At 36.6% G+C, this 12340-nt stretch overlaps 2 protein-coding genes across 4 annotated transcripts in view; one reads left to right on the top strand and one right to left on the bottom strand.

The window, feature by feature from the left end:
- The window catches only part of LOC134855137 (multifunctional protein CAD-like), a 66007-nt gene that overhangs the window by 30261 nt on the left and 23406 nt on the right, over window positions 1-12340 (bottom strand). For both annotated transcript variants that reach the window (XM_063871548.1, XM_063871547.1), the window contains 8 exons: window positions 9430-9577; window positions 8890-9035; window positions 8308-8416; window positions 7877-7992; window positions 7295-7411; window positions 6786-6931; window positions 6207-6400; window positions 5844-5977 (listed from right to left, as the gene is read on the bottom strand). In XM_063871548.1, coding sequence (XP_063727618.1) covers window positions 5844-5977; window positions 6207-6400; window positions 6786-6931; window positions 7295-7411; window positions 7877-7992; window positions 8308-8416; window positions 8890-9035; window positions 9430-9577 — 1110 coding nt within the window. The remainder of the gene's footprint in view (window positions 1-5843; window positions 5978-6206; window positions 6401-6785; window positions 6932-7294; window positions 7412-7876; window positions 7993-8307; window positions 8417-8889; window positions 9036-9429; window positions 9578-12340) is intronic.
- On the top strand, window positions 333-4621 carry LOC134855138 (centromere protein V-like). Of its 2 annotated transcripts, XM_063871549.1 has the most exons (5): window positions 333-1349; window positions 1987-2241; window positions 2991-3203; window positions 3759-3917; window positions 4119-4621. In XM_063871549.1, exons 1-5 carry the CDS (start codon window positions 1169-1171, stop codon window positions 4310-4312), a joined length of 1002 nt encoding a protein of 333 aa, XP_063727619.1. In that variant the 5' UTR covers window positions 333-1168; the 3' UTR covers window positions 4313-4621. The 2 variants fall into 2 exon arrangements, with proteins under 2 accessions (XP_063727619.1, XP_063727620.1); XM_063871550.1 differs by lacking the exon at window positions 333-1349 and having other exon boundaries at window positions 2130-2241; window positions 3026-3203.

Below are 12340 nucleotides of genomic sequence, written 5' to 3' on the forward strand. Positions count from 1 at the left end.
TATTCATCAAAACAATGCTTCCAAGAAAGCAAAACTTTTAAATCAGTGATTTTCATTTAAATATAACAATTTTAATTAATTTAAATTTCATTATTTGAATGCGAAAACATACCATTATTTTAATGAGTTTTAATTTTTAATTATTCAAATGGACATCAATGTTTTTAAGCCTAATTTTCAAAGATTTGATTTTTGCTAAATAAAAACCTTCATGACTTAACTAGTTACGTTTCTGACGATTGATACATCTTCTTATGCTGCCAACAGCATAAATTTAGGCTCTCCAAAGGTCAAAAGACAATAAGAAACTCAGACAAACTTAGCTATCGGTCGGTCCCGATTCCTATGAAGCTGCTTAAACCCATTTCATTGTGTTGTAATGAAAGACAATTTAGTAAACGTCAGTCACGGCACAAAGAGAACTTGTAATTCATTATTTCAACGATTTTACAAAATTCAGTATGTTTTACCCATTTGCTCAACGCAATACCAAGCCATGAGGTTATGATTCAACTAAATCATGTTACCATAAAACAGTTCTTGAAATAACTTACGAACTAACTATTATACGATCACAATTACAATTGGTTATTTAGCTCGACAGAGATTCATATCTGGATCATCGTTTTCGGTTATCACCAACTTCAAGTTTTCCCTATCTAATCAAAGCTTCTTATTTTCTCATTTTCCGCATTTCTGGAAAGTGCTGAGACACCCATCGTTACTTCTTCTAGGTCAATTGAAGGTCGCTATTTCAACCTGGCCGAATATCAAAAACCCAGAGGTCAAACTCAAACGAACTTTCCATTGAATCAAATTCCATCAAAATTCCATTTCTATTCATTCCAATTATTCAATCAGTTTTATCTCATTTTGAACAAAAATTTAACATAAATCTAGTCTGGAGTGACCACTTATCGAAAGAATCAAAGTGGTTACTAATTATACCATTGATAGCAACAAGAATTCATTCTTGACCTTCACACGCAAACATGTTTGAAATACTTCTGAAATTCTTCAAATTCATCGTTTATTACCATATTTACAAAAATAGCGGCAATCAAATTCGTACCAAATCCGTTTAGTGAATCACTTTTTCGCAAACTCTTTTGCAGTTAACCTACAGTTTAAATCATCAGATTATTCTCAGCATTTTCAAGTCTGTTAAATGCAGCAGCTATCTTTTACAATGAAACCCGAAAAATTATCAAAAATAACGAAAAGAAGTCAGAAAGTGAAATACAACCGAAAACCTCCGGTGAAGTTGAGGACTGCTGAAAAAGCTTCGACGATAACGACAAGAACAATCAGCGAAGCCTTAACTACAAATGTTACAAGCATAGCCACCGGTAACTGAGTCTTAAAATTTAGAAACAGCAAATTGGAGTAAAATTTTACGAAAATTACTTGGCGACTCTTCGCAAAAATTATCAGCGAACTCTGAAAAAATATTGAACGACTTTTCAAAAACTCTCCCCCCCCCCCCCTCAGGGATTCGACCCCCTACCGACCCAAAGGTCCCCCTTTGTACTATTTTGAGATATCCATTTTTGGCTGAATGACCCCAAAAAACTTTCCAAGGCACCTTTGGCGCCAAATTACATTAATTGTGAGGGGGGAGTGCGCGATTTTTAGGTTGTTTTTTGGGCTGCCAAGAACAAGATTTTTGGCTTGTTTTTTCAAAGTTTTTCCTACGACGCAGAAAATTTGGTCAAAATGGGGTCTTTATAGTGATTTGGGAGAGCTCAGAAAACCATTTTGGTCGACCTACAAAAAAATCGTTAAATTTTCAATTTTTTTTGAAAATCCGCCCCCCCCCCCTCGAGAAAACCCTTTATCCGCCCCTGGTTCCAGTAAGTTTTTGGCTAATTGAAAAAATGTTGATACAAAAATGGGATATTTCAATAGATTAGCAAACTTTTTCCGAATTATTTCACAAACAATTTCCGAATTGTTTTTTATGCTTATTTAGACTCCATTTTCTAGGCCAAACAAGTACACTAGAAGCAGAAAAATCAGAAACATCGGAAAAAACTTCGCAAGCAGTTACCCAAACGGTCACTAAATTGGAGCCTAAGCAGGACCCTATCATTCAGGTCAAAAGCGAAACAATTTCGCCCAAAATTCCCAGAAGAGAAAGACCCAATCAGTTGAAACTGGAACCACCTGATTTGAGCACAGTAAAACCCGAATTAACGCCGTTAACTATTGATGTCACTTGTTCACACAATTCAAATCGAGGTAAAGTGAAAACTTCCTGAAGCTCCTGTAAATTATACCAATGATAAAATTCAGTGAGGTTTTTCCGCTCAATTTGATATTTTTAGCACAGAAACAAACGAGCATTAAGAAAGCTCTTCAAAAAAACATGGCCAAGATACAGTTGGAAAACAGTCATGAACGCAAGAAAATACAGAAAAAACCTGACTTGTATATTTGAAAAACTTCAAATTTCGAATTTCAAAGAAAAAACTATGTAGCCTTAATTAAAGCATTTCGAATTTTAAGAACAATTTTATGATTGAAACTTTTTTGATAACATTAATTCAATTTGAGAAAACTGTATCAATTGTTAAACTTAATAATTCTCCGCTGAGAAATCTGAAAATTAAATTTCATTTTCGAAATTAAAGTCGATAAAGTTGTTCGTGACCTTTACACTTCGCTGCTCGATAGTGGAGTTTGCCTTCATTTTAACTAAAGAAATAAACTGAACTTAAAAAGAAACCAAAAGTCGAACCGCGAAACCTCAAATTATAGCGTGAACAAACTTTAAAATTTTATCCTGAAAAAAAAATTACCAAAACCCACTATAATAGCATTCCTTGCGTTCATGACTCCTAAAAACGAAAACAAAAATTCACTTAAAAAATATCTTAAAAATAGATGAAATTTTCAAGTCAGTCACCTTTAACATCTCCATTGTTTTTATTTACAAAATTCAACAAAATCATTGCACACAACCGTCGGATATTTTTCGCATCATCTAGCCTCCGAAAAACGTAACACCCGTCAAACTTCTCAGAAAACGAACCCACAAGAAGTCACAATACACAGAGGCAGTTGTTTCTGTGGAGCAGTGCAGTTTGAGTTCACGAGTAGACCCAAAGTTAGGGCACTAGTCAATTGTACATGTGACAGCTGTCAGAAGTATTTGGATGCGTGTCTGTACATTAGGAGCGATAACTTCAAAATCACAGCAGGTTAGATATTCGCTACTCATCGATTACCCCCTTCTTCCCGTTAGAAAAGGTAAAAGCCTGATACAAGGTTTCAACAGTCAGTTAGAAAAATGTATAAGAACAAGGAAACCGGAAAAAGTTGATTGAACATTCGAATTTCGAAGAAAAAAATTATCACATGTTGAAGCTCTTTGAATTTCAAGATTTCTTCATGATTAACACTTTTGAAAGTCCATTTTTGAAACATTTTTTCTTGACCTTTTAATTTTTGCTGTTCGTTAGTGGAGTTTGCGTTCCTTTTAAGAAAGGAAATGAAGTGAACTTAAAAATGAATCAAAAATCAAACCGCAAAGAAGTTAATTTGAGCCTGAAAAAACTTTAGGACTTTTCTTGAAAAAGCGATCAAAATATCATCACGGCGTTCTTAGATACTAACAAACGTTTTTACACTTTAAATTGTCTCATATTTAAAACAAAACTGCACTATCATTCAGCTGTTTAGTTTTAAGCATCACAGGTTGAGACGATGCCTATTATGATCTTAGGATTTAACTATTCCTTCCCTTCTTGTTTCAGGCGAAGACAAAGTGACATGTTTCCGAGTAGGGGTCGGCATTGTGTCCAACAACTTCTGCTCAGTGTGTGGGGTGAAAGTGTTCAGAAAAGTGAGCAACGCGCCACTAAAGATAGCAAATCTACTGGTCGCAATATGCGGACCACATCCACCACTAGAAGGTAACTTGAGGCAAATAACCACGAAATATAGGAAAAAAATTCACGTGGCAAACTCCATTCATGAAAATTTCAAAATTTCCTATGGGTAAAAAAGTAAAACCAGTTGACTCATTCAATTTGGCTAACGAATATTGAAATTTTTGGACCATAAACCTCATATACCTGAAATTCGCCCGGCCTTTCACACTATTTTTTCTACAGATACGGCAGAACTGCCCTCTCCAACTCCAGAGGAAAACACCTGTGCCTTCAAATCTGGCCCAGAGAAGTGCGATGTGATCGGAATCGGAAACATCGACGCCATACAGGACAAGAGCATCTCCTATGAGAAGATACTCACAGTCGACATGACCAAGATCTCCTGGGACGAAATGAAACGACTTTTATCTGTTTGATAACACAATGCAACCAAAACTCCAATTTACCACCCAACTCTAAACGGTTCTTCACAAAACAATCCAACATCTACCCATATGAGTTCCAAAAGAACATTATAAGCATCAACTAAGACGAAGATGATGAACGAAAATATCTATCGCAGAGTAGATGGTCAGATGACATTGCAAGCCTAATAGAACTGCGAACAGCGGTTTTCGTCATCCTCTATTTCAGGAGACTAAAAACAAGTTCCACATGCTTGTAGTTAAGCCAATTTACAAAAAAAGCACACCTCTAATCAATTTTCGAATAAATTTGTTACCATCATCGTCAAATTATGTATTACAAATTTGAGTAACTAATTTGAATTCAAATTTTGCATTTCATCGTCATTTTCGTTTTTCCATTGTACAAACTCCAAAGTTGGACTCGAGCTCCAGGCCTTTTTCGTCAAGGATGAATTTTATCACAAACGCTCAGAATGATTCACTGAATTCGAATTTAATCAAGTCGAAACACGTGTAACACTTTCACGTGCGGATTGTGTCAACAAGTTCTTTAGGGAAAAACCTAGTATCCGAATGCATTCCCATTGGAACACATTATATTCTTGGTCAAAAACTTATTGAAAAAAAAAACATTTTTGAGACAACCAATTAAACTAGCGATCACCTGAGTTACAAAGCAGTTTTAGACAACTAGTAAATGCACAGGCCAGAAAACAATAAAATTGGGTCGCTTTCAGGGGCGGATCTAGGGGGGGGGGCTTAAGAAAAATTTTATGGCTGGTCGGCCTAAAATGTCATAAAAAATACCAAAGGGTAACCCTTTGAATGGTGAGAGGGTGAAATCCCTGAAGGTGGCTCCGACAAATTTAAGTTCTATTACTCTTTAGTGAGCAATTTCAGCTAACAAACATAGCCAACTAACAGTTGGAAGATAGTAATCAACAAAAGGAAACAGCAAAAAAAAACAGACTTCTTTTGCAAGAGCCTTCAACTTTTGAATTTCAAAGAGAAAAAATAGATGGCCTTTAAAGCTCTTTGAATTTGTAGAGCAATTTAGGATGGACACTTTTTGTTAAAATTAATCCAATTTGAGAAAACTGGATCAATACGTAAAACTTTCATTTCGTGACATTTACACTTTTGCTGTTCGATAGCGGAGTTTGCCTTCCTTTTAACAATGGAAATGCACTGAATTTAAAAAGAAATCACAAGTCAAACCGCGAAAAATCAAAACTGAGCGTGAACAAATTTCAAGACTATTTCCTGAAAAAAAACTGCAAGACCTATATAAGAGTCTTCGCTATGTTCATTACTCTTAAAAACATTGAAGATATAACGAAGGCAATTCAAACAAATTTAGCTTTCTAAAAGTAACCCAAAAAATTAAAATGTGTTAAACTAAGATAGGTTTGAAAAAAGTAGATTTTAACCAACTTTAACTGAAGTTCGCTCCGTGATCTTTCACGGCCAATAGATTCGATTATTGTCAAATTTATACGCTTGCTGACGAGCATGAAATGACGATCCCTTGTTTTTTTACCTTGTAGCTTCCAATAGAGATGAGTATGTTCTTCTTTGGAAGTCTGAAGCCTGCACTTAGGACCGCCTTCACATATGCTGCACATCTGTTCTCCCCGAAACAAGCAACTTCGCCCGTAGACGCCATTTCCACACCTAGGAGAGCAATATTCAGTATTAGTTTAGACTCCTGTACTTTTTCGCCTACTATCTTCAATTCATTATCCCGACTCGTTGCCTGATCTAGCTTAGAGAAAATTATATCCTCGAAGATAAATTTATTCTAATTTCCTACCAAACGTAAATTTTGAATTGGTCTATTTTTTATTACTGTTAGGGTAACATCATAAAAGCTAAATATGTCAAAAAACTATATTTCGATTACCTAGCATGTAGTCAGCTCCAGGCAATCGATCGAACGAGAACACTGGCACTTTCACTCCAACTCTGCCTCCGTTTTCCAGTAGCATTCCAGAAGGAGGTAGCTGTACAGAGGGGTTATTGGGACAGTTCATCACCACGTGTGTGGCTAGAGATACTAAATTGACTCCGAGGGTTTTCGAGACAAATGGGAAGGACCTAAAATAAATGGCTAGATGATGATACTAGTTGAAAATGTGTAATTCAAAACATTTCATTGCCAGAAAACGGATGAATTCATTGCCAGAAAACGGATGAATTCATTGCCAGAAAACGGATGAAACTTGAAAGCATATCATAAACTCATAGGCATATTTAAACGTCAAACTGAAAAACCAAGTTTTTTTTGATAGTTAACAATAAATACGACTATAACCTAAAACGGATATGAATCACCATTTTGAATTTAATTAGTTCAGGCTTTGTTCTTAAACCTAATTAGAAATATGTAGAAAAACGGCTGTCGAAATACGGTAGCCGAAAAAAATCTTTGATTATTTCAGCCTTCACTTAAATAATGTATCTCTGCCCTAAAAAATTTAACCTGGACACTCTGACATTGCACTCTATAACATGTAGCTGGTTATCCTTGGCTATCAACTGCATGTTCATGGGTCCACACACATTCAACTCCCTCGCAATCACAACCACTATCTTCTGGATCCTCTCCAACGTCTCACTATTTAGATCCTAGAAAGCAAACAAGTTTACAATATTCCTTCTTTCGATTACCTCTACAACTCCGATTCTTTTGTCGCCTGTTTGCTTGTATCGACACAGTTAAAACTATGAACCGAAAGAAGCCTGAAGGCCCTATCTGTGTTCAAAATATCAATGAAATCCTTTTTAATTACAAAAACCTCAAGCTAAGCTGCCATTGGTGATTATGGAAGTTTAAAGGAAATAGTGGTTCCCTTTTGAGCTCCCCTATTGGAGATGGGAGGGTAGGATAAAAGCCATTTGAGGCTGTTTGTACAACCGTCGGGTCCACCACTGGAAGGCGGCACTTGTGGACCCTAAAGGAAAGAGCAGTTGCCCCTCCTCTGTGTGTACCTGTGGGGGTGTGACTAGAGTGGCATCTCCCGAGTGCACTCCTGCATTCTCAATGTGTTCACTCACAGCCATCACCTCCACCACTCCGTCCCTCGCCACACAGTCCACGTCTATCTCCTGATAACACACAAATGCATAACACACAATTTTAACAGGTGGGTCATTACATGTTTTTTCTTTTAAATAGTTTATGTCAAACTTTTATATTTTCGCAATATTGTTGACCTTGAGCATCGGTCAAAATCAATTTCAGCAAAATACACAATTAAAGCAGGCAAGAATATTAGACATATTTTTTCAACGGTGCTGTTTTGCAAAGGAAAATTAAAAAATAAAAAATTATATAACTTTTTTGATTTTCCTTTGCAAAAAAAGCAACAATTGGCAAAAATGGGCTTTCAAAAAAATGAAATTAAACCGGGAAAAGGCGACCAGGAGCATCTCAATTGGTCAAAACTTATGACTTTAGGTCAATTAGTTTTGAACACATTTTTCCGCGTTGAAATAAGGGAAAACATGATTTTCAAGGAACCCCAGGTCAACTTTTCTTAAAATTCCAAAATTATTTTGAATCTAAATCACCTTAGCATCTAGCATGAATTTGGAGATGACAACCGGGTGGTCTCTGTTCAACAGTGCAGCCACAGACAAGAACTCCTCAAGGTCATTGTCACTATGGGCCACATTCATAGCAGCACCTGATAGAAACACAAGAAAATGGTGAGTTGATTAGTGCAGAGAGAGAGAGAGAGAGAGAGAGAGAGGGTGTGTGTGTGTGTGTGTGTGAGAGAGAGAGAGTGCATTTCATTTCACACAGGGGCAAAAATACTCGTAGATTTCGTTAGACAAGCTTTTAACCCGAAAAAGAGCTTAATACGATTTTGTAGTTGTTAGCCCGAACCGTATCACAACTGATAACTTGCTAATCACGAGTGTAAATATAATTTCTGAACAAAAACTCATTTCTTTTTTAGAAGAATATTTCCTACAATTTTAGACAGTGTAAGGTATACCTGATAAGACGTAGCTGGGTCTGACTAGACAAGGATATCCCACTGTGCTGCAGAAGGTCTTCGCTTCTTCCAGACTGGTCAACTCTTTCCATTTAGGTTGCGAGATACCCTGCCAGAAAGGAAGAACTTGGTATCAGAAAAAAAATTAAGATCAAATCTATTTAATAGAAGGAACCATGTCATTTATTTAAAGGTGATTAAATTTTGCAAAAAGATTCAATTGATGCATGTATGTGCTTGGATTCATCATTTCTAGGGTATGGAGCAGAACGCCAATTTTTTACCACAGCAAATTAATAGCGACAGTTCTAAAGCACCGAAGCTTAATCCCACGAAATGCTCTGCCCAAAATAATTCATGATAAAGAAATTTACGCTCAAACTAATCAAACCTTTCCCTGTATAAATCACATTTTAACAAATGTTTATGCTATCTCCAATTATTTCTTCAGAGAAACAGAAATCAAGAAAAACGTCAAAATAACTTGATCTAAGCTCAGAACTTTTTTCTTTGTGTCAGTTCAACTTTCTGCCCTTGGTTTTCTTTCCCAAAATGATGCGATTAGAACTTTGAGTTAGTTACCTTCGAGTCTAGCATTCTGGAGAACTTGAACCTGTTCTCCGCCGAGTCCACTGACTCCGGAGTAGTTCCCAATACCTTCACTCCCTGTCTGTGAAGGGGCAGGGCTATATTATTAGGCAGCTGCCCACCCATGCACAGAATCACTCCTGAAAAGAGAATATATCGAGATAAAAAGTCAAGTCGCAGCAGAACAAATTAATTTTATCAGTTAACTCCGCAAAAACAGATCCAACATTTAAAACATAAGTCTGAATGTATTGAACAAAGATGATCTACATTGTGAATCAACTAATTCGTGCTTAAATTTGTTATTGTTTTTGCTCCGATTATGATTTAATTTGGAGTATTAGGACTAAATTTTCAGAAAATTTCATAGAAAGTGACAAAAAGATAACCTAGTAAACTTCATCGAAGCCGAAGTAAATTTTGACGAAAAGCTCTGGACGACCCTGATTTGTCAGTAAAATCACAAAGATATAAATGAGGGTAAAACTATCTAGAATATATACAGCTGAAATAACACTAATTCGCAAATTGTACCCAGTGGTTGTTCCCTCTCGTATATGTCGAGGACATTCTCGAATGAGATCTCGTCGAAGAAGAGTCTGTCACACATGTCGTAGTCTGTGGACACTGTTTCTGGGTTGTAGTTCAACATCATAGTACCATACTTCATTTCACGCAATTCCTGATGAAGCAAAATCAGCGGTTATGATTACACAGTTCAAAGTATTATTGAAATTTTTTTAGTCCCTTGCAGGAACAATCGGACATAGCCAACAAAGGGCTGGAATATAGTAAAAGAACAAGGATACTCAAAAAATGCTTGGAAATTTTGAACCTTTTTCATGAGACACTACAAAGGGCCCTAAAATTGAGCCTTTATGAAAGCTAAACATTAAGAGGAAAATGGACACAAATTACTTTTTAACGCTTCCAAACAGTAATAGTTTTCATTTGAAAATCACATATCTTGAAGCGTGAAAAATTACCAAGCGTGAAAATCTGTGAACATCTAAATCTTGAAAAGTGAAAATCTGAACAACTATAACACGCATTGATACTGAAGTTATGAATTTAATTTATCTATTAAACGGGTTTTTCTTAAAACTGAATAAGCAGTTTAATTGCTTAAAAAAATTCGTTCTTGAAACTCCTTGGATTTTACAACCAGCGCAGTTGCCTCCGACGCTTGAAATGAACTCCAAGAAATAATATTAATGATGGTTACACATGGGTGTGCACCAAAAAGCGGAGATAACGATCTTCAGATCTGGGTCCATATTCAAAAAACCACTCTAGGATTTGAGGCAACACACGAAGGTCAACAGGGTGCAAGACTAGCACAACGGCCATCCACAAGAGTCAGCTGCCAAAGGCTGGTTTCTAGTATGATACACGCATAACTACATAAACAAACGCACTCAAGTCATGCGCACATCCGCGTGGGCTTCTGCCTAGAACCGTTTGCAAGCGTGTGCGCATAAAATTGCGTACGTTCGTTCATAAAGTCATTCTTAAAGGTATTTGTTTCATTTACACAGAGGCGAAGCTGCACTTTGCAAACACTTGTGAGAAAATGACCAAAAAGCAGCTCTTTCAATTGAAATTAAAAAAAGTAGAAATAAGCCTCGAATTAGCAAGAACTCGGCTAGGTCTAGCACTCGATCTGCGACCTAAGGCAATCAAGAGATTTTGCGTCTCACGCAATATCCACTCAGCCACGCAAGCTTAACAACCGACAAACACTAATCACGAATAAAGCAGCTACATATACTAATACATTGCCAATGCCATTCAGCAAAAATGGCACCAATTACACAAAGAATCATTTTTTCAAGTAAAAATTTGGATTATAACAAATTGAAGGCACCCACGCTAACTTTGCATGTAACAAATTGCAAAGCCTAAAGCCACATTATGTATAGATTATCTATTTCAAAAATTGCTAGATAAATTAAGTTAGAAAAATTCTTAAATCGAGTTTTCATTATTGTCATGTTGTTTGAAAGAAATCACTTCTTTCCATTCATTTGATGAATTAAAAGTGCATCAACTGTGTGAACTTATTACTATCCGGATGTCAAAGCCCAAGCTATCAAAAAGCTGTACAGGTGCCACAAACAGGTGCAACAAAAAGCTGTACAGGTTGGGGAAAAAATTTCGTACTAATACACTAACCTGATTAACAACGGTTTAACACAGAGGCGAAGTTGCACTTCGCATACACCAGCAAAAATATGACCCGATTACTGCTAACATAATTGCTAAGTGACGCAAGCCAATTATGACGCATTAGCAGGACCAGTCAATTTGAAAAAAAAAATTACCAACTAATATGCCTCAATTTATAGAGCGGACGTATTTTAACTAGTATACGAAAAAATTCATTAAAAACATCCGGCCCTGCCCAGGTCCGAACCTCTTACTTTGTTGCGGGGCTCCTTCCCTACCTCTACGCTACAGATTCATGATACCTTGAAGCTAAAGAGCTATTTTTAATATAATAATCTGAGTTAATATCCGATGCATTGGCTGTACTTAATAGCTGGCTATTGATCAAAACGAACACTTTCAAAATGAACACATTTTGTGCAACAATATTTGCGCCGCAACAATATTTGCGACTTAGGTTGGGAAGAAAAGAGAGTTCATACTATCACACAAGCTTTGCTTGTGTTATTAATTGTTATTTTTAGAGAAATAATCGAACTGTTTTATTTGTACTGCCTCACTGGCTTCAGCGACAACATCTGAAAGAATGCTAAGCGGGGTCAGCGATACCGTAGAGATTGATGGATGCATGCTCTTCCTGCCAACGTGCAACATCAGTCGTGTGCATGCATCCCAACAACAATGGAATGTTGGAATGTACCAGACGCAGGAAGATAGGAATCATTAAACTCGTGAATAGAAGCGACCGCGAAACGTTAATACCCTTAATCCAACAATAGGTGCCTCAGACCAGTGTGGTGCTTACAGAGATTTAGAATTGAGTGGATTTCAACACTCAACAGTGAATCAATCTTTAAAATTTGTTGACCCAGAAATCCGGTACTTGTACCAATCACGTGGAGTCGTACTGGTCCTGCGTGAGAAGGAGCCTTCGCCGAGTCTATGGGTCAAGGTTCAGTCTGGTCCCAAAATAGCTAGACGATTTTATGTGGCGTGAGCGAAACGGACTGCAGTATTGAATTTTTCAAAATTTTGAGTTCTTTGAAAATGTATGCGTTTTGAAAATAATGTGAAAATGTACTTACATTTATTCTGTTGTTAGTTTTAATTTTTGAAATCAGATTCGGAATCTACGCTAAAAAGTATTAAGCAAATGTATCGGTTGAAGAAAAATGGGAAGTGTTCAGAAAATGCAAGGGATCCGTTTAGTTTATAGTTTCGTCTATAGTACATCATAAAAATGTGCAAAACTTATTCAAACATATTTCATCAATTC

The sequence above is a fragment of the Symsagittifera roscoffensis genome, chromosome 10 (assembly GCF_963678635.1).
Source record: "Symsagittifera roscoffensis chromosome 10, txSymRosc1.1, whole genome shotgun sequence".
In the NCBI taxonomy this organism is placed as follows: Eukaryota; Metazoa; Xenacoelomorpha; order Acoela; family Convolutidae; genus Symsagittifera; species Symsagittifera roscoffensis.

What these genes read in the sequence shown, in the direction of transcription:
- LOC134855138 (XM_063871549.1), top strand. Translation starts at nt 1,169, where the DNA reads ATGCAGCAGCTATCTTTTACAATGAAACCCGAAAAATTATCAAAAATA. An exon ending in TGTTACAAGCATAGCCACCG is followed by an intron (nt 1,350 to 1,986) that starts GTAACTGAGTCT and finishes TCCATTTTCTAG; the next exon opens with GCCAAACAAGTACACTAGAA. An exon ending in TAACTTCAAAATCACAGCAG is followed by an intron (nt 3,204 to 3,758) that starts GTTAGATATTCG and finishes TTCTTGTTTCAG; the next exon opens with GCGAAGACAAAGTGACATGT.